Source organism: Cicer arietinum, chromosome 7 (assembly GCF_000331145.2).
Source record: "Cicer arietinum cultivar CDC Frontier isolate Library 1 chromosome 7, Cicar.CDCFrontier_v2.0, whole genome shotgun sequence".
Classification (NCBI taxonomy): domain Eukaryota; kingdom Viridiplantae; phylum Streptophyta; class Magnoliopsida; order Fabales; family Fabaceae; genus Cicer; species Cicer arietinum.
The window spans coordinates 3,645,002-3,666,855 of NC_021166.2; the positions used below are offsets into that span (position 1 = coordinate 3,645,002).

Genomic DNA, 21,854 nt, shown 5'->3' on the forward strand with positions numbered 1-21,854 from the left:
AAATTTTACCAAAAAAAAAGTTCAACAACAAAATATTTGATTACTTCCACGGTCAATTAAAGAGGCAAAAGTTTTGACCATTATTATTGCAATAGTACTATTCTAGAAAGAAGTAAAGTCGCAAAATCTATTACATACCACACGAATTTATTGGCCATGGCTTATAAATAGACAATTTAGAGTATAGGATAATGTACGAAATTAAACTTAGATTTTTAAAATTGTGTAGAGTTGAGTAAAAAAAATGGCGATGAATAATGTGTTGGCTATTGTTGTCGTTTTGATGGTCGCTAATGTGAAGGCAATAAAAACAACGGTGCGTGTTGAAAATGATTTGACAGTTGACACCATTCTCACTCTCCATTGTAAATCATCAACCAAAGATCTTGGTGCAAAAGTACTTCACAGTGGACAGTACATAGAATGGTTTTTCCAACCCAATGAAAATACTAAATATTGGTGTTCCGTTTTATGGAACAATATTCAACAAAAGAACATTGTGATTTATGATGCTGCAAAGGATGCAGAAATATGCACAGATAAATGTTGGCGTGGTATTAGTCCAGATAGAATCTATTTTTACAACCAGTTTAAAAGCACCTGGGAAAACCGATACCATTGGAATTGATATATTTTCAACTGTTACTGATCAACTCACAGATAAATAATAATAATAATAATAATAATAAATGAAATATTATATATTTTCTTATTTTTAAGGATGTTGTATGCAGACGTCTATTTTATTTCATTTAATTTGCCGCTCCACTACATTTGTTTTAAAATATCTAAACAACAACTAGGTAATTCAAAGGTGACCAAAACTTAATTAATACAACAAGACCACATAGTTTTAGGGATGTGTTATCTCTCTAGACATGTGAGAATCTAACCTGCATCATGAGTATTGTTCAAATTTGTTCTAACTTTAACAAAAATTTTACATTTTGATTGACTGTAAATGTGAGTTTTCTTCAAAATTTTAAGTTGGGGTGAGATGAGGTATTGATACTTGTGTGTATTGTCAAACAAATTATGATTGTCCTCGTTCATAATATTATATAATTTTTCACAATAGTTTCAAATAGTAGTATGTAAGACTTAAAGTAATTCACATGGTGAAAATACTAATTAAACAGAGAATAAATAACCGTAACAATTCACACGTGGATGAAAGAAATAACAAAAACTATTAAACCTTAATACTAAACAAGGTCTATGGTACAACAAAAAGCAAATAATGAAGCAAGTTTCTCCTTCTAATCAAGTATACATAAATTACTACTAATAGTTTAAATGATTTACACGTGATTCCCTTATATTGAGAGAACAAATATAATAACAATACACAACCTACAAGTGTGTCATCCATTGTGGCCCAAAATTGACGAGGTTGGTCATGAAAGAGATCAATGTGAATATTCATACCAAACAATCCAACAATCACAATACTTGCATTGCTATCATGTTTATTGTGTTCAATGTTATTGATACATGTAGAAAACTTATTTCTCTTATCATCCAACATTATGTTGATTTAGTCTTTCGTATCATCTACATACAAACACAGGTTAGTTAATATGAAATATAAAAAATATGACAATGTAAATATTTTTTATGGTCAATCAATAATAAATGTTTAACTAGAAAAATATTTGACTTTAATTATATTTATCTTAAAAATTATACAAATGATGATTTGTGAATAAATGACACAAGTTTTACAATGGTAGTGCGTCAATATTAATTTTTTAATGCTCATATCTCTCTATTATTAAGCTTGTCTCTTTAACTAAAATTTTAAAGATAGATATAGCGCATATTCAAATGGATAAATGTTACACTGGTCAATTTTTGCAAGATTCCATTTATCTGTGCAAAATATGCTTCTAAAAGCATCTCCAATTCCTCAACATCAGGCTTAATACCATAGGACTTGTCTCTAACCGATCTTGAATAATCACTACAAAGGAACAAATTAAGAGCATGAGTCATATAATTGTTGTTATGTCTTTGCCTTGTCTCTCTTTATAAACTTATTTAATACTTTATATATTTTAGCCTGACTCTGTTAATTAAGTAAAAAGTAAATAAAACTTTACTTTGATAGTTGAAGTGCTACATAAGCAATGAAGTAACACTTCAGCACTTATCACATGTTAATGATTTGCAGTTGAGATGAACTTTGGGGTGCTTTTGAAGGTTTGATGACTAACGAGTTGCAGTTTAATGCAATGGAGCTTCAATTGGACTCATGACTACTGTCTCTTGCATTTGTGGAAGTTTGATTGGTAGTGCTCAAGGGAGACACTTGTAGAAGAAAATTAAGAGTTTGGTAGATTCAACTTTGTCTTTCAAGATTGTTCATATCTATCATGAGGCTAACAAAGTGGCTATATAGTCTTAGCTAATTTGGAGCTCCATCTTGTATGAAGATTTGTTTTTTCCCATTGAACTAAAACTTCAATATGTAGTTCAGCAACAACAAAAAAACTTCGATATGTAACTTTTGAAAATATCAAAAGTTGTGGACTACCAAGGTAGTATATCACACCTTTGAAATATTTTTCTGAAAAAATATTTCAGTAAGTGAATCTCTTCAAGACATTCTAACTTAGCTACACAATCAACAGTGCAAAAAGTTATTGCAGAAACTGAACATTGTTGCAAAATTAGACACTGGATGCTTTTGGAAATCGTCATTTACAATTAGCAAAAGGACACAAACAAACAAACAAAAGCTATAAAATTCAAGGCTTCGGACAATGTTAAAATTGCTCAGTCAGTCTTTAACATCTGAAACACCTTCGCCTAAAATCTGAAATCTTGCTTCAGCTTCAGCCAAACAAGGAGAACTAATCACTTTACAGATGCGCTCTTCCCCTCTTCCTTTCCTAAGAGCTAACCTGTCATGAAGAAATTAACATCCAGGTTAAGAACAAACTTAGAGAAGAAATCAAAAGTGAGCATTTTCATATTTTGCAGTTTAAATTAGACCTTGTTGTGGTAGCATGAGCCATAATGTTGCCTCCAATAGGCTTGGTTTGGGGTCCAGCAAACATTGCAGATCCGTCTACTTGTGAAACTACTTGGTTTGTTAACACAACAGCCACACCGAACTACAATTAGACAATCAAAACAAGTTATTAGCTTCAAACTGATTATGTATCCTAAGCATGAATCTTGAATCAATATAGCATGTTTAGTTCTGCAGCACGTTACCAAAATCACGTTGAAATTACAATGAAACCCAAGTTGATGCATAAGCTTAGTTTTGGAGCTTCAATAAAATGGCGGTGGAATCGGTTTGGGATGCGAGATTGAAGACTCAAACATGTGACCAAACATATGCTTAATCTATAAAGATATTATGTGCAGTACAAGGCTGACGTGGACTTTGTACCTCATCTGCTAATTTCTGAAGGCTCCTCAGGAACTTCGCTAAATGCATTTGCCGGGCTGAAAGCTCCCCCCTTCCGGAAAAATCTGTCCTATAGAGAGCAGTAGCACTGTCTATTATCATTAAAGCAAACCTGTGTACAAACCATCAATATGTGAGCCTCAAAAAACAATTTTGATATCTGAAGCACACCGCCAAATCGAGATCAAACATAGCTAGTAAAGGACAATCTTACAATACAACTCAAAGCCTAATTAAAAAGGATGAAATAAAATAAAACCTATCCCCTTCAGTTGGTAATAATGCTAGTCTGTGATGATTTAAGATGATAATAATTATTGTGTAATGCACTTCTGTGACGTTATTCAAAAGACAGATTATGTAACTTTGGCAATTGCCAGATCTCAACAATACTGAGCAAAAGGAACCACCAGAAGTCGCACCTTGTTTCCACCATCATTGAAGCTGCTTCAAGAAGAAGTCGTGATTGATGATCAGTGTTATATGCTCTAGCATAAGCAACATTTTCCAATACATCAGCACCATTCAGTCCAAACCTGTAGTATCAAAGAACATAAATATTGAGTGCACATTTCACAGACACAAGGAAGGAAAGAGATATAAAGAATCATTATACCTATCTGCTATCTGTAAGAGTCGCTGAGGCCTAAATGTTCCCTCAGCATCTATGTACATAGCTTTACCCTCACCTCCTCCTTGATCTAGTGGCAACTACAACATCAACGATAAATTGAATTAGTAGGCAATGGCATTAGGTAGTAGTAGTGATAAATTGAACATTTACAACATCCACTTTACTTCCAAATATAACATGAATTTTAAACTGAATGCACAAGAAGACAATTTATTCTGAATTAATATATTCTAACTGCTGCAGAGAGACCAGTGTTATGTCTATTTATGCCCCCCGGATTTTTTTCAGTTACTACTTGCTAGAAAGCACTAGAAAACAGGTAATACAACAAAAGGGAAACAACATACTTGGCAAGTGACACAGAGAGTGTGACACAACTGAGTCTTCCCAGATCGAAATTCACCATACAACTCGGTGATAGAACCCGTCTCAATTCCACCTGATTGAAGCAGCCATATAAAGTTATTTGACACTCAGCATTGAAAACATGATAAGATGTTTCAAATTTCAAATCCACGCATAAACGAAGTATTTATGATTTAGAGTCTGACCTTCCAATATCTTGTCAAGCTCTCTTGATCCAGTGGTTATCTGAATAATCGATTCTCGTTGGGCATGGAGCTCACTGGCACTAGTAAAACCCATAGGCACCAGCTTAGAAGCTGTCAGTAAACAAAACAAAGAAAAACACAAAAGACTTAGCAGACCTTCACCAATGATGGGCATTGAGCAATGCTTGAAGAATTAGGGACTTTTTGGATTAACTTATTTGAGCTTACTTAATGGCACAAACACTTAAGACTGACGGTTAAGGAGAGCTTATGGAAACAAGTAATGACATGTTCATAAATTGTTTTCAACTAATTTCCATAACTTATATGAAAACAGCTTGACTTTATTTTATCTTTTGATATAGACATAAGGTCTGTTTGGATTGGTTTATCCGTAAGTTGTTTTCAACTTATTTCCATAAGCTTTCCATGTAACCTTATGAAAACAACTTATAGCTAGCTTATATGAAAGAAATTTGATTTGATTTTATCTTTTGCTATAGAAATATCTTATACATAAGCACTTATATGAAAAGCACTTAATTAAGTTTATCCAAACAGGGTCATGGCTTGTACATAAGCACTTACTTACATAATAAGCTTTATCCAAACAGAACCTTAATTGAAAAAGGTCCTTCCTTAAAACAAAGGTGAATGAGTGAATGATTACCTGCTTCAATAATTTTGTCAACCTTGGCTTCACTGATACCTTTGATTTGCAAAAGGTCCTTCCTAGGAGTGTAAGCAACAGATTCAACAGTACAAATACCCGCATCTTTAAGCTTTTTAACATCAATTGCGGCTATACCAGATGCCTAAAATTAAAGTAAGCACGGAACAATTAACAACACAAAAAAGGGGGTTTTTTTGCCTTCAAACAATTGGATCAACCTAAAAAGAAAAATAGATATAATGGGTGGTCGAAATAACGAAAAAAGAGAGGAATTTAGAAGAACCCATTACCTGAAGTTGCTCGATGGGTAAAGGGCCGTGTTGAATCTCTTCGGTTTCGTCTTGTTGTTGTGCTGTTTTCTCAAGTCGCTGTTGCTCCATTCTTTTAAAGATTCAATCTTTTTTTTTAGAAGAAAGAACAACAAGGGCTCGCGAGAACAAAAATAAAATGAGAATTTCTTAACTCTAAAGTAATTGGGAAAATTGAGAGAATTTGGGAGAGAAGGGGAAAAGGGGTAGGGATTCAAAGAGCGTTAGAGAGGCGCGAAAAGTATTTTTACTTTTGCAACCAAAAAACTTGTTTGAGAAGCTTAGAGGATTTATTATTTGGTTCCAAACAAAATTTTAACCAAAATTTAAAAACCATTCATTCGTCCCATTTTTATTTATTTATTTATTTATTGCTAACTAATTCAGTTTCTGTGTTTAATTGACCCAATATATATTCATTTCAGATTTTTGGGTATTACTTTTTACACCACTAATTTTTACTAATAATGTTACAAAAGTCCTACCACACAAACAATTTAAATATCTTCTTCCCTATGTCTCTTGCTACAAGCCTACAACTGTGTATAAAATTGGATCCAAAAGTTAAATAATTTTTATAACTTTCTAAAATGTTCCAAATTTTGAATTTCAAAAGTTTAATAATTGATTGAATACACTATTAATATATTATGCGTAGGTTGATAATATGATAATATTATTATTTTTTAATATATTATCATTTGTTTTTTTATGAAGTGCAAATGATCATAACCACTATTAATTCACAGCAGTGAGCATGGGCCTAATAGTTAAAGTTTATGAAAAGTGAATAGACTACATTCACTACATCAAAAGAGATTGAGAGAGAAAAAGAGATTGAGAGAGAAAAAGAGATATAAAATTATTATAAAAAAAAAAAATAAATAAGAGATTTGGTTTTATGATTGAGATGTTAAAATTGCGAAAAATTAAAAGATTTCAATAGAGAGAATTCATTCACTTAATTCAAGGAATTGTAAGTCTATTTTGTCTTTCTAATAATTAAAAACCATTGTTTTTACTATAAAAATGTGAAACAAAACTTAAGGAATAAGAATATAAGCTAGAAAGTTATTAGCTTAATAATAAACAATTTCTTTCATAACACAAGCAATATCAAACATAAAAACTAACAATTATCTAATTCTACTCACCTATATCTTTGTCTTATTATTTGGCTTATTTTGTTATCCTCTTTGCAAGTTGCAACCAATCTTGAAGGGTTCTTGAACGTGTATAATTTTTTTAATCTCTAATCATTTATTTAATAGTAATGATATCATCATTTTAGTTATATATTTATGATAAATGACAATTCCTTGTCGGTATGTCGGTATTTACTTGAACATTTACCATTTGGTGATATACAAATACAACCTATGCAAGTTTTGTCCATTTCATTATAGTTAATTAAATATTTTATGATATAAACTTTAAACATTTTCAAGGATAACAAAGTGAAAAGAAAAACGAAAAAGATTACAATTCATCTCAGTAATCAAAATCATTGAGAGTACAAAAGACATAGATCTTTGCCACTAATTATGTTTGCACATATGTGTACTCATTTGGTTGAACACGAATCATCAAACAAACTCACTCAAATAGTGACATTTGAAACCAATAAATAACCAACCAAAAACATTTAGTGCATGTTTGAATTTAACAGATTCACAGTAAGCTACCCTTTAAAGCTTCAACAAAATCTCGGCAGCACTGTGAGTCGAAACATTGACTTAAAACTTAAAAGTACAATCCTTGTTGAGATGGTACACCAGAGGTTTGAACCCATGCACCTTTCAAGAAAGCTCCTACAGTGTATTGGCTAGCTTCTTCTTTGTCAATAACTTTGTAACCAGGCCACTTAACTCTAGCACTAGTACTAGCACCAGGTCCAGTGTTATTAAACTCAGCATAATACAATGTATCTAATGCAAAGTTTCCCATCCAAGGTGTCCATCCATCAGGGTGAATAAAATCACCTATTTCACTTTCCATAACAATGGTTCTTGAGAATTCCTTCCATGGTCTACCAAGGTAACTTTTGATTGTGTCTTTAACAGGAACAAGTTTTTCATCAGCTTTGATTTGACACTTATGTAGGACAGTTCCAGTTGCTTGTTGTTTGTCCATTCTTCCTTGTGCTGTGACCATGTTTTGTTGGTTGTCCATTGGTCTTCTAACAACCATGATGCAATTTTGGAACACAACTGCTGCATCACCAAAGATGAAATCAATTGTTCCTGAAACGATGCAACTGCGGTAGAATTGTCTATGTGTTTGTGTGTATAGAGTGTCTTGGTATCCCTCGAAACGACAGTTGGCGAACACTGCACGGTCGGCTTGGACTCTGGCTGCCACTGCTTGATGTCCATCAGGACCAGCTGTGTTTCTGAATCCCATTGCTAGACCCAAAAATCCTTCTCCTAGCACCACTGCAAAGTATAATGCATACCAAATAATTAGAATATGGGACTTTAATTAGATCAAGGGAGTTTAATTAGTTTCAGACTTACCAAAACTTGCAGTTAGGAATGTCCTAACACCATCCCTAAAGTTTTTGCTACCAGTGATAATACTCTTTTGTGATCCATCACCATACATGGTTAGATTTTGCATTTTCTTTGTTATTGTCACAGTCTCGTCGTATACTCCTTCTTTAACATAAACCACATACCTGCATGTAGATATATTTTAGAAATGTGTTGAGTAGTTGTGCATAGAAACTAAACTGATATAAATAAAATATACCTTCCGGGGTAGATTGCAGGGATGGCTGCTAAAGCTTCAGAGATGGTTTTGAAGTCACCAGTGCCATCTTGTGCAACAGTGACATTAGGTGTAGGTCTAATACTAGAAGCCTTCAACACCCTTCTTTCCTCAGAATGAACCCAAGAAGGAAATCCATCAGAATCCAAAGAAGCAACTGGTGAGTTAGAGTTATCTGACAACAACATACGGCCACGTCCAAATGTCTGCATTGTAGAAAGGAATGTAGAAACCTGAGAAACGATAGCAAGGGAATTGCTAACAAATTCCTTGGAATCCACAAACAGGTTCTGAAGATCAGTCTTTAGTTTTCCTTCAGGAAAACCATCAATACATGTTTGTTGGAAAGAGATGACAGCACTTAGCCAACTGTTCAAGTCAGGAGTTTTTGAAGAAAGTTTCTTGAATTCAATTTCACTAAGTTGGGAGATTGAGGCTTGTAAATCCTCCTTAGCATCTTCAAAAAGTTGTTTACAATCCTCAAATGCACCTTTCTCTTCTTCACTTTCAAATTTGAAAGTGTTTGTTTTGTTGAAGGCTTTGTTAACCTCGTCTTCAACAATTTTTACATAGACTTTGAGAAGGTCTTTAGGGTGTTGAAGTTTAGGATCTTTCTCCACTGCCTTGTTAAGAGGGTCTTCACATTTTTCTTTGTAATCTGCAGAACTGCATACCAATTTTACAATCTTTTCTGAATGTGCAACATGCTTGTTAGAACTAGAAGTTTGAGACGGTTCATTGTCTTTGTTGCTACCACCACCGTATTTGGAGGTGGCAACAAAGAATGCACAACCTATAAGACCGACGAGGACAACGGAAGAAAGAACACCAATGAGGATCCTCTTCTTCAGTTGTTGTTTCTTCTCATTTTTGCGTCGTTCTGAGATGAGGTCGAAATCTTGAAACGCCATTTATTTATATAAAAAGAAAATTAGTTTTCTAAGGCAGAGTAGTCTCTGCCTTAGTTACAATCTTCAGCCCAGGCACGGAAATAAAAGAGAGCGATGGAAAATTGATATCAAATGAGGGTTGCTTTCTACTCCTTTTCAACTATTTTGTTTCACCCTTTCCAACTTTTATGTGGTTTTCTTGCATGGAGACACTAATATTGCTACTGGATGAGAGACATTTTAGGTGTTCTTTTTTTAGAAAAATGTGCTCAAACTTGTTCCCAAACTAATAATAGTACCTTCTTGCTCTTCAATTTTAACCTTTTTTGCCGCAAAATCTTCACACCCTTCACAACAAAACAACTACTTTCAATATCGTTCTCTCATTTTTTTTAAGGATGCAAAAGACTGGCTCAAACAAAGTAAAGCTAGGAACAAGCTATTAATAGTATAACACAAAATTGAAGTTTGTTTATTTATAGCTTTAGTTAATTTAATTCACTTTTAGCTTTCTCCTAAAAATACGTTTGATTTTATTAGCGATCCTAAATTTTTAAAAACATTTGAATATGTATTCTGTATCAAATTAAATATTATTACTATAATATACATCGTTCGTCGATCAACCAATTATAAAGACTTCTTTAAAATGTCTCATAAAATATTAACTTTTTTATTTTATACTAAACTATGAATTATACGACGGTTCATTCAAAAATGTCAAATGCATGATCTATAGTCATTGAAGCAATATTCGACAATACTATAAATCCTAGCATAAAACTACACCTGCTAGCCTAACCACAACTTAAAACCTTTCTTATGAATTTTCAACCTTCCAGACAACAACTAATTTAAAAAAAAATATATAAATCAGCCATGCATATGATTAAAAAAAAAGGTGAGAATTTCTATGTAGTACACAAAATTGACCTAAGAAACATACGAACATAAAATGTTCATTATTTTAGGATAGTCACAACAAAATTCTCATTTTTTTTTAAATATTTTTTAAAGTTTAGCTTGTTTGTTACAACAATTCTTTTAAATATAAAAGAGTGAAAATAATTAAAAATTGCTTTCAATGAAAAATTGTTTTTAGTAATTTTAAAAAAAAAATCATTTTCTATAGCTACTTTTTTTAAAATGATTTTAACTATAACATCTAAAAACACAACAACTTATAATATCTAAATTATCAAATACCAAAATTACATTTTTTAGAATCTGTAAAAAAGACACTGATGATATCACCAAACAAGCTAAAGCTATATACAATAATTCCTTGTTATTTCAGTGATCAAATCCCATCATCATAAGGAAAAGAAGTAGATCCAAGCCAAGCATCACCAACAATGAACTCAGAAACAGTGAATTCATAAGCACTGTCATAATCCATTAAATGGTATCCTGACCATTTCACTCTGTCATCAGTCCTTGAACCAGGCCCATAATTTCCATACTCTCCATAATATAAACTGTCCTCCAAACCATCATCATCATCAGACCACTTTGTCCATCCCATTGGATCAATAAACACATCAATGTAAGACTCAATGAAAACAGTCCTAGAATATACCCTCCAAGGCCTACCAAGGTAACTCTTGATGTTATTGAAGTTAGAATACAAATCAGTGGTAGCAAGTATTGAACAGTTTTGGATTGAGATTCCAGTGTCTTCATCAGGTGAATCTCTTGACTGTGCAGTTATGACAGTGAATTGGTTAGGTAATGGCATTCTTGAAACAATGTTGCATGCTTGAAGAATCACTGCTGCATTTCCAAATATGTAATCTATGGTACCAAATATGTCACACTCTCTATAGAATTGTCTAAAGGAATGGACATAAAGTGTATCTTGGTAACCATATATGGTGCATCTGTAAAATGCTGTTAAGTCTGCATTCACTCTTAAGGCTACTGCTTGATGCTTTTCTGGTCCTGCTTTGTTCTCAAATGCTATGTCACGTGCTAGAAAGCCTTCACCAGAGACAGCTGAAAATAAAGAAAGTAAACAAAATAAAGTAATGATCATGAAATCGGCATTTTAGGAGACATTGTATGAAAGTTTTGATGTTAAAATTTTCAATACACTAAAATAAAAGTTTCCTTTGTTTGGAAATGTTGAGTATCGCTCCAATTTGCTGATAAATGGACAGATGCTCGAGCGTGGAGTGAACCTGTCCTTTGAGCTTGTCCCTTTCGTTGGTTTGGTTACAATTAGGAGGGTTGGGGTGTGGGGTAGATTATAAACTCAAGTGTAGTATTAAAATTAACCTTTATGTTCTGTAACCTTAATTTGTTGCATAATAGGAAAGTACTACATTCACTCTACGGTCAAAGACCAGACACCATTGGTCAAACTATGTGATCAATTGCGTGTTTATGATCTTACTTTAAAACCAGATTTGCTATTCTAATAAGAAATAACAACGGACTAATGACCAAGATTATTAAGAGACCAAGACACAAAAACTGACATTTGTTATATAAGTCACTTCTCTTTTGTATATCCATCATATAGTCAAATCCTAACAAATATGAAACTAAATCACTCGCACATGAATTTCAAATGTTAAAAGTTATTTTGGGCACATAGATTAATACTTACTTAATAGTGCCATAAATAAAGTTTCTATTGTTTACCTAAAGTTGCAGATCTGAAAGTGGTCCAGCCATCAACAACACTTCTATTACCAGTAATGAGAGTGACATCACTTCCATCACCAAGTAGAACAATATTGGTTTTATAATTTGGAATTTCAACGTTTTCTTCATATATCCCTTCTTTCACATAGATTATTGTCCTACCATAGCTGTTATTTGGAGCAAAGTTAATAGCTTCATTGATGGTGCTAAACTTCCCAGTTCCATCTGCAGCCACAACAATCACACCATCATCATCAGTGCTTTCCAAGAACCGACGTCTATTGTTGCTTGACAACCATGTCAAAGCATCAATCAAACGCCGGTTCTTATGCCCTTTCAAAGCTCTCTTTTCAGGCTGAGGAAGCATTGAAAGAGAATTACTAACATGTTTGTAAGTGTTGATCACTGAATCCATTAGAACTTGTTTCATTGTACCTGAAGCAGAATCTAAGCTTTCTAAACATGTGATCTTGTTGGTAAGTGCTGCACTGAGGTATGTTCTTGCATCAATTAACTTCCCAGAATCTGAAGAACTGATTCCAGAAAATGATCTTTTTAGAGAAGTCAATGTTGATTGTTGAAGCTCATTGCAATCTTGTAGTGCTCCTCTTTTGCTCTCTATGATGTTTGGTCCTGCATTGTTGAGTTCATAAAAAAGCTTTGTGGATTCAGATATTGCTACTTGGAGAGACTGAAGAAGGATGTTAATGATGTTTGGATTTATGTTTATTGAGATAGAAAGCTTTGATGAATTGAAGCAAACTTGAGGGTATGGTGTTTTTTTGCAGATTGATTTTAATGAAGAGATTTTTGTTGCATGTAATGTTGTTGTGGAAAAATTTGAAGAGTTGAAAGCTAAAGTGTGTGAGTGGAAGATTGTTAAGAGAAGAAGAAGGAAGACTTTTTTAGAAGATAAATTAGCCATGAATTAATTGACTTGAATAATAAGAAGAAGAAAAAAGTTTTGAAATGTATTCACAAGTTTGAGAATTTTAGTACTTGAGGTACTGATTCATTCCTTTAAATAATGTATTAGAATTTGAGGAACAAATTACACTGCCCCATTTAACAAGGCAGCTTAAAAATCAGTACATGGTCAAGTGGGGGCAAATGGTGCACAAAAATTAATATATGCAATATACTAATATTTTCTTGAATTATGCTTTGGGTGGATCACCTGTTTTGTTTTTATATGAGGACCATCTTTTTATTATTTTCAAATAGAATTTAATAGAAGTTAAGACTGAGGGGAAAATATCCAAAGGGAACAATATCTTCAGTTGACTAAGTTGGTGATAGGAAATATATTGCACTCATAAGATATGTATATATTTAGAATCACCTTGAGTTTTGTTGATACTTGTTGATTCTATTAAATTTACCGTGAATCTAAATTGAAATACATTAAATTAACTTGTTTTTTTGTCATTGTCATTTTTTAATAGGCAGTAATTATGAAAATAATGCAAGGCTTGGTGTGCAACAGAGTTTTAAGAATACTTTTTGCTCATAAACTACTTGATATTGAAGATTAAGCAACTTGTTAAAAAAACACTACTCTGTAAAAGTATTTGATCTTTGGAAGAAGAAAATATTAGTAATACTATTTTTGATTAAGTTTTTTTAAAATAATATATTTATTGGTCTGGTTTACAATGTCTTTAGATTATAACCTTGTTAAATATGGTGGTCCTTCTTCCAAAAAATAAATAAGTACGGTGGTCCTAAATAAAACATGCACGCTTGATTATTCATTTAATACTAAAAAATATGGCAGTGACTTTGGAGCCCTTCCAAGGCTTTGCAAACGAAGCAACCACTCTAGGCTTCAAATTCGTCGGGGATTGATTTTAACTTAACTAATAATATCATTTTTTTGGCTTTATATCGTTAATTTCACACATTAATTTTACTATTAATAATTTCCTCAAAAGAAATTCACTGTTGATTAATTCAGTAAAAAAATTAATCAATCAATATTGTAAAAATTAATCAGTCTTATACAGTCTGTAGTTTTATTTTAATTGAATGAAACTATGACCGATGAGTGTATACACTTCCACCGTCACATACATCACTTTACATAAATTTAGCTGAATTGAATTTTAGGATTCACTAGAATTAGAATAGACTTCAAAATTCAACTAATATACTAATAAATTATTCATTAAAAAATCCTTAATTATATGGGCAACAATAATTAAACCCAGTATATGAATAACTTAATAAAGTTTACCTAACTTCATCGATGAGAGGCATATTTTATATATGTAGACTTTAACATACTTGCATTGCATGCATACCATAAATTCTATGCAGTCGGTGGGTACACGACACGGATATGTATTAAAGTGTGTAAAAACTAAAAATTACAAACAAATAAAACAAACATTCATCATTAATATTAATATATTTTCCAACTTGAGTTGAGCTCTGTATGTCATTGGTTCCATAGAGTCTGCCAAAATCTCACATGTAATTATGTACAGAGTTTAATTTGGTTTATAATTTGTGAAATTAAATATTATATTATAGGCTAAATATTACACGTGGTTCTTTAACTTAATTTCAATTAACGTTTTAATTCTTTATCTTTTTTTTTTTTTTGATTTAGTTCTTTATTCCTAACAATATCAAATAAAGTATGAAAATATGAGTTTATTTGAAGATTTGCGTTAGAAATTTGATAAAATTTGTATTATATTGAAGAATATAATTAATTTTATGAGTTTTGTTTGAATTTTTTTTTTTTGAATTTTGTATAAAAAAGGATAATATTGTTGAAATTTTAAAACATAAAACATCAAATTGTCACTTAAAATTAAAATAAAGGACCAAGTCGAAAAGAAAAAGATAAAACACTAAAACGTTGTCTGAAATTAAATTAAGGGGATCACAAATTTAATTTAGCCTATATTATAAAAACACTCGGTCACATGTAATGCTCGTCCGTCTGATGCTTCTTATTACATACTACTTACATGTCATTGGTTTAATTCGGTCTTGACCAAGGGTTCGAGTTGTCCATTCGAACCAACCCATTATTGGTGAATAATATATAAAACAATTGTATATTTGAGTTATACATGAAATTATTTAACGTTAGTTCACCTTCAATCGTATGAAAAATATTTGTTAAGAAGTGTAAATATTCGTTTTGTGACATTGTTGTTTCTCAGTGTATTGCATAAATAAGCATTCCCCTTTAATACAGAGCTCCCGTACTAAGCCCAAGAGGCAGTGGGCCTGAAACTTGAGAAAAATTAATTTATTCTTTTGTTTAGAGAATTTTTGAGAAAAATTTGACAATTTTTTAATTTTAAAAAATAATCGAAAATTTTTTTTGAAAATTTTTTTTATCGAAAATTTGTTTATATCTATTTTTCTCAAAAACAAAAATTCTTAAAAAAATTGTCAAAAGAATTTTGAAATTATTTTTGCGAAGTTTATTTTTTAAAAATCATTGAAATTTTTTATCTCGAAAAATTATTTTATCCAAAAAAAATTTATATCTACTTTTTACGAAAAAAAATTTCTTAAAAGGAATTGAATTTTTTTTTGTCAAAAAAATTATTTGAAACTAATTTTAACTTAAAACTTATTGAAAATATTAAGTTTTAAACCAGTTCAAAACGACACTTAACTTAATTTAAAGTAATTTCTAAAAACTGATATAAACCATTTATATAGTCCAATCTAATACAATTTTTGCACCATAAATACCCCTAATTGGAGATTCATTACTATATTTCCTTAGGATCACTTTTTCAATAGTACGGGAAAATCCCATGTTTTTAATTGGGGGAAGAACAGTTGCCCCATTTCTCTACACAAACCACTTCACTTCTGAATAGAACAAAAAATATCTAATAATAAGGTACTAATTAATAATCCGTCTCCTTTTTCTTTTACACATATATTTTTCGTAGATACAATACCAATAATGTTATGAATAACTAAGTACAATATTAATGCCAAGACATACAAGGTTTAATTAGTCAAACCAGCAGTGTAAGTTACACCTGTGGAAGGTAACCAAAGATTCCCCTCAATAAATTGAGCCACAGTGAAACTAGTAGCCTGGCTAGCAGCATTCAAAACATGGTACCCTGGCCATTTCACTCTGTTACCAACCCCAGCACCCGCTCCCGAGTTCATATACTCTGCATAATACAATGTGTCTAGAGCGAAACTTTCGTTCCACTCTAACCACCCTTCTGACCATATCACATTACTCATGTAGGATTGCATGAATATTGTTCGCGAATATGTCTTCCAAGGTCTACCAAGGTATGTTGGAATGCTTCCCACCAATGGTAAAAGGTCGGAATCCGCCGAGATGTTACAAAATTGGAACGAGAATCCGGTCGGTTGGTTTGGGTCTTTTCGTCCCTGAGCTGTGATTGTGTTCTTTTGTTTTTCCATTCCTTTCTTCGCTAGTATTTGACAATTCTGAAACATGGCAGTCGCATCACCAAAGATGAAATCAACTGTGCCACTGATTTTACATTCTCGGTAGAATTGACGCATGGTGTGAGTATATAGACTGTCTTGGTAACCCAAAATTCCACACCGATAAAATACAGATAGGTCTGAGTCTGATCTTAATGCCACTGCTTGATGCTTCTCGGGGCCAGCAGTGTTTTGAAATGAAATATCGCGTGCTATGAACCCTCTGCCACTAACAGCTGTATACATAAAGAAAAATTGAAATGAAGGTATGAGAATTGGGTCATTGTTACATTTAAGCTATTGAAGATGACAGGTTTAAGAAAATTATAATTGCATCACATGCTAATTTAATGTTACTTATAGTTAGTTGCGTGCATGGATTATGTTAATTAATGTTTCAAATTTGAAATAATAATAATAAGGCCCTACTTGAGACTCTGGAGTCTTGAATGTTGTTGTGAGTTGAGATTGTATTTAATCAATTACTTGATTTTTCTGAGGTGATTGTTACTCATCACAGATATTTTAGAATTTCCATTTACATGCACACATGAATTGTGACTCAAATTGCTTAATACAAACCGAAACTGGTATCATGCTATATAATTGCAATTCAAAATAGAAAAAGCACCGCATACTGTTGCAAGCCTAAAGGTGGCACTTAATTGGGTCGTATTCTCTTTCAAAACATTTATAAGAAAGAAAAAAATTTATAAGAAAGATCAATGTTCGGCAATATTATGAGAAAATTAATGCAAATTAATGATCTTGATATTCCAGTTCCTATTTTAATAGGGGTAGGACTTCCAAGAACAATTGCTTTTTCATAAATAATATTATTAGATTAGTTAAAGAAAAGTAAGTTTTCAGTTTTTCATTATACTAAAATAGCCAATAAATATTCAACAAGTTATTAAAATATATAGTGTCAAAAAAGAAAAGTTATTAAAATATAACTACTACTGATTTGTTCTTTTTCCACAATTTATAAACTATTAAATCAAGCAAGCTTTTGTTTCCAACCATCCTTGAACATGGAACAGAATATTCTATCAAAACCCAATGCAACTTTTCCAACTTTCACAGCATTTGATGCTCATTCCCTTTTTTTTTTTTTTTCAAAAGGTTCTGCAAAGAAAGAAAAAGAGAAGTGTGAATATGATCTTACCAAAGGTAGCTGATCGGAATGTAGTCCAACCATCCCCATAGCTTCGACTACCGGAGATGACAGTGGCGTCCATACCCTCACCAATTATCATAATATTCCATTTCTTCTTCTTAATCTCAACATTTTCAACATAAACACCTTTTTTCACATATATAACATATCTTTTCATGCTGTTATCAGGTGCTGCCATCACCGCATCCATGACGGTAGTGTAGTCTCCACTCCCATCGGCTGCAACAACAGCGTCCGCAGTCACTCCGTTTGTCTTCAACAGCTTCATGTCTGCGTCTTTTAACCACGAAGGAAATCGATCCTTTCCAAGTTTGGTTTCGAAGTGATCGGAGATAGGATCCACTTGAAGAAGTAGATTCTTCACCAATGACATTATACGAACAAGACCGGTTGATACAAGACCTTCGACAATACCATTTGTACCTTCTAGTCCTTCTATGCATGTATCTGGATTCACAAGAACAGCACTCAGCCATGTTCTTAGATCAGAGCTCAGATTTCCAGTACTGTTATCTTTCCCTGTGTGACGAATTTGTTAGCTACAATAACAGAGGAAATAAGAATAATAAATAAAAACAGAGGAAATTATAACACCGACACAAGACCAACATGTATCGGTTTTTGTGTCTGTGTTTTATCGATTAGACAAAGACAAAAAAAACAGAGAAGGATATAGTAGAGACAGAACGACAAGATATATGAGTGTTTAATAGATAGGAATAGTACCGTTGGAATTCTGAGAAGCGGACATGGCCCAGTTAAGTTCATCGGAGCACAAGTCGAGTAAATCGAGGCAATCAGTAATGGCGTGGGAAAAACGAGAGTTGCCGAAAACATTGCCGAATCGTGATAAAATGGAGGTGACTTGTTGTAGAACGGTAATAACTTCTTCAGCGGAGTCTACGAATTTGGTGGGAGAAACTCTAAGACAGGTTGACCCAGCGAAATTAGCGGGAGAAGAAGAAGTGATATGTGGGAGAAAGAGTAACATGAAGAATAGAGTGAGTGTTGTTGTGGAAGAGAGAGCCATTTTTAGAAGTTTGAAATAATTAATGCTAACGTTTTAATTGTTGAGAGGCAAATAAAAATTGAAAGATGTTGAGATTATTTAAAGGGGAAAATGAAGGAACATTGGAGATTCTATTCTTCTATTGTGGTTTGGTTTATTGCTTAATTAGAGGACGGAATTTAAGAGCCTCCCTCTGCTCACTCCCACTCATCTTCAAAATTATCTATGCACTTGTATGTATTTCTAGCTAGTATTTCCAGTGAGATCATTTTTATAATAAAAATATGTCACCAACAAATTTTAACCATAGATCAAAATTAAATGACAATAAAATGCATGTACATAATAATAAATTTGTAATTCTTCTACATAATCTATATCACTAAAAAAAAATTATTATATCAATGTAAAAGTTTATATTATTTTGTGGTTGTCGTAATATTATTTTACATTATATTTTATAAAATCATACGACTCAGTAACTCTTTATTTAAATATAAAAATATGTATTGTTATATTATTTATTAATTTATTTTTTAGTATCACATTATTTAAAATTATGCAAATGGATGATTTTTTCTATCGTATTTTTTACACAAAGATAAGTCTCGAAATCAATTTTCATACCAAAATACATATGAATAAACTTGTAATACTTCTATCGTATTTTATACACAAATCAACGGCTTACTTCACCTATACAAAAAAGACTATATTATCATATTATTCTTCCTTTCTTTTCTTATATCATATCACATCCTCTAAATCAATGACAATTTATTGTGATAGATAGATTAAAATTAAGTCTTCAAGTCAATCTTTTCAACAAAATACATATAGGTAGATTCATAATTCTTCTAACCTATTTATCTCGCAAATTAATTACTCATTCTACGATTTATCTTGCATAAAGAAATCACATCATCAACATTGTTATGTAAGAATTTTTCGTGGGATCAAATTCCAATTTTCTCAATTTCCACAAGTTTCTTATTTGGAAATTCCCATAAATAGATTTTGAGTAGTTCCAATTTTTAATTTCTTAAATTTTGAGTTCCTTTGTGCTCTCTTCGTTTTCCTTCAAACCACAAAACTCGATCTAGTCTAGTATTAAGTAAAAAATATATGTGGCGGCAAATATGAGATTGAGGTATTATTCTCCACACTATTACTCACCCAATGTGATTATTACATCCTGCTGCCTCAACATAGATAGCTCTAGATCTGTTTTTATTTTAGTTTATTTATTTCTTAGACATAGACACTGTCATTAAATAAAATAAAATGTCCACTTTAGCATTATATATGTTACGTATTCAAAATTTCAGCAATTATATTATATAGTATGAAACGAAAACGAGAGGAGCTTTCATTTTATATGCAAGCGTTGGATGCTTGTCTAAATCTATATAGACAAAGAGGTATCGCAGGTTCGTGAATACGTTGTTTTCTTTTCGATTTTAACTTTCCTTTTCCGACCCAATTGTTGTATGCAGGCCTTCCTTTTGAATCATTTTGTTTCACCAAATTTAGTTATGGATGCCTGCCGACACGTACTCTAATCTAAAATCATTAATTAATTAACAAAATATTAAGTTCTTTCATCTTAAATATGCGCTTAACTTTTTACGTAAAATACGAACAAAAATATTCTTGGCAATAATTATACGTCAAATGTAGTAGTAGTTAACTATTTTTATTTTTTATTTTTGCAACGGACCATTAGTTAACAATTAAGTGTTCTATTGGTTTCGTAGAAAGAATATTCTATGTGTAAAAATAAATACTTATTATAACTATCATTTTAAAAGTATCTCAATTATTTTATATGATCTTTACTTTACCTATATTCGTAGTTCTTGAAATTTTCGTTATTTTTCATAATAATTTTTAAATTAGTTAAAAGAATTCAGACCAGAAAAACAAAATTCATTCATTTGTGTAATCACTTTGAGTAAAAAAAATGTTGATGATATCAATTTAGTTGATTTTCAAGTTGGAAAAACATAAACATATTTTCTCGTGACTAATCTTTCTAATAAATTTTCAACCACTCATTTTACTGCATGTGATGTGATGTGATGATAAATCATATATATTATTAATGTAAATAAAATTTATACCATTAATTAATTATAATCATAATAATCATCATATTATTAAAATTAGTAGATAAATATATGATTGGTTAGGATTTATTGGTAATATAATTTTTGTTAAATATATGTTTAATTTAAAAAAAGTTAATATTTTAATTTTAGTCCATCTAAAATTAAAATAAAATTATTAATCTATACAAAATAATACAATAAATCGTTTTAGTCTATACAAAAATAGAACATATTTAATTGGTCTTCAACTTATAAAATTTGAATTTTTTTTTACAAACATATTTAAAACATTATAAATAGTTTCTTCACAATAATTTAAAATTTTTAACTTATAATAAACTAAATATATTTTTTTAATATAAAAAACTTAAGATAAAAAAAATAAAAAAATAATTTTTATATATTCTAATTATTAAATAATTTTAATTAATGTAAGAAATACAAAAAATAATTTATATAATGTAAATTTTCAATCAAATATTAAAACGAGTTAATTTAATCACTCGTCTCTCTATGTATATCATACCCTTTTAAATCAGTAAGTTTTTTTAACTCTTACTAGACTATTTTTGAAAGTTTTAACTCTAGCTGATTAGAAAAACACACACATGACACGTACACAAAAACCAAATAGCTCAAAATCGATAGGTAGTGCCAATCATTTTCTTGATAACTATACTCAGCTTTCTATGACACACAATATGTATTTAGCCTAGCTCACGGGGCTTAACCAAAATTGACATATCTATTAAATGCCAACATTATTTTTTTCAGTCGGTAAAAAAAGCGATAAATATGATTAATAAATTTTTATTTGTACGTAATATTCGAATTTTAATTTGAATATAAAAAATATTTCATCTAGTTGACTTTATAAGTTAAAGTCAGAGTTCCAAGATTACAGTGTTATTTAATAAATGTATTGATGTAAAAGTGTTTGTCGATAAATTTGAATCGGTTACAAAGAAAAATATCCTTGACTCAATTCCATCATTTTATTATTTAATTATCTTTTATTAAAATATATATATATATATTATGTTGAAAATAACAAAATTTATTATTGTTAAAATTAAAAAGAATTAATATGCTAATAAATTTACAATATTTAAGTTCATAATATAAAATAAAAAAATAATGACAAATATGAATCAAATTGTTTATATATCTATATTGTCAAGTGTATATCGATTAAGTCATTAATTAA

The 21,854-nt window shown here is 31.1% G+C and overlaps 5 protein-coding genes across 6 annotated transcripts; 1 reads left to right on the forward strand and 4 right to left on the reverse strand.

Moving 5' to 3' along the window:
- The first annotated feature begins 244 nt into the window (after positions 1-244).
- Positions 245-628, forward strand: LOC101509658 (S-protein homolog 29-like). Its single transcript, XM_004508190.3, has one exon. The coding sequence runs from the start codon at positions 245-247 to the stop codon at positions 626-628; it is 384 nt and encodes a 127-aa protein (XP_004508247.1).
- A 1,873-nt stretch (positions 629-2,501) lies between these two features.
- Positions 2,502-5,847, reverse strand: LOC101498982 (DNA repair protein RAD51 homolog 1). Its single transcript, XM_004507992.4, has 9 exons — positions 5,570-5,847; positions 5,277-5,421; positions 4,607-4,717; positions 4,403-4,494; positions 4,038-4,132; positions 3,844-3,957; positions 3,404-3,533; positions 2,998-3,119; positions 2,502-2,906 (listed from the first exon to the last, which is right to left on the reverse strand). The coding sequence occupies exons 1-9, from the start codon at positions 5,657-5,659 to the stop codon at positions 2,783-2,785; spliced, it is 1,023 nt and encodes a 340-aa protein (XP_004508049.1). The 5' UTR covers positions 5,660-5,847; the 3' UTR covers positions 2,502-2,782.
- Positions 5,848-7,045: 1,198 nt separating this feature from the next.
- LOC101499304 (putative pectinesterase/pectinesterase inhibitor 45) lies at positions 7,046-9,408 on the reverse strand. Its single transcript, XM_004507993.3, has 3 exons — positions 8,339-9,408; positions 8,104-8,264; positions 7,046-8,022 (listed from the first exon to the last, which is right to left on the reverse strand). The coding sequence occupies exons 1-3, from the start codon at positions 9,265-9,267 to the stop codon at positions 7,331-7,333; spliced, it is 1,782 nt and encodes a 593-aa protein (XP_004508050.1). The 5' UTR covers positions 9,268-9,408; the 3' UTR covers positions 7,046-7,330.
- Positions 9,409-10,412: 1,004 nt separating this feature from the next.
- On the reverse strand, positions 10,413-12,909 carry LOC101499619 (probable pectinesterase/pectinesterase inhibitor 12). 2 transcript variants are annotated; one of them, XM_012717877.3, is made up of 3 exons: positions 12,331-12,909; positions 11,893-12,120; positions 10,413-11,241 (listed from the first exon to the last, which is right to left on the reverse strand). In XM_012717877.3, exons 1-3 carry the CDS (start codon positions 12,818-12,820, stop codon positions 10,547-10,549), a joined length of 1,413 nt encoding a protein of 470 aa, XP_012573331.1. In that variant the 5' UTR covers positions 12,821-12,909; the 3' UTR covers positions 10,413-10,546. The 2 variants fall into 2 exon arrangements, with proteins under 2 accessions (XP_012573331.1, XP_012573330.1); XM_012717876.3 differs by having other exon boundaries at positions 11,893-12,909.
- A 2,837-nt stretch (positions 12,910-15,746) lies between these two features.
- Positions 15,747-18,743, reverse strand: LOC101499927 (pectinesterase/pectinesterase inhibitor PPE8B). The gene is made up of 3 exons (XM_004507994.4): positions 18,254-18,743; positions 17,516-18,046; positions 15,747-16,583 (listed from the first exon to the last, which is right to left on the reverse strand). Exons 1-3 carry the CDS (start codon positions 18,555-18,557, stop codon positions 15,886-15,888), a joined length of 1,533 nt encoding a protein of 510 aa, XP_004508051.1. The 5' UTR covers positions 18,558-18,743; the 3' UTR covers positions 15,747-15,885.
- Between the last annotated feature and the right edge of the window lie 3,111 nt (positions 18,744-21,854).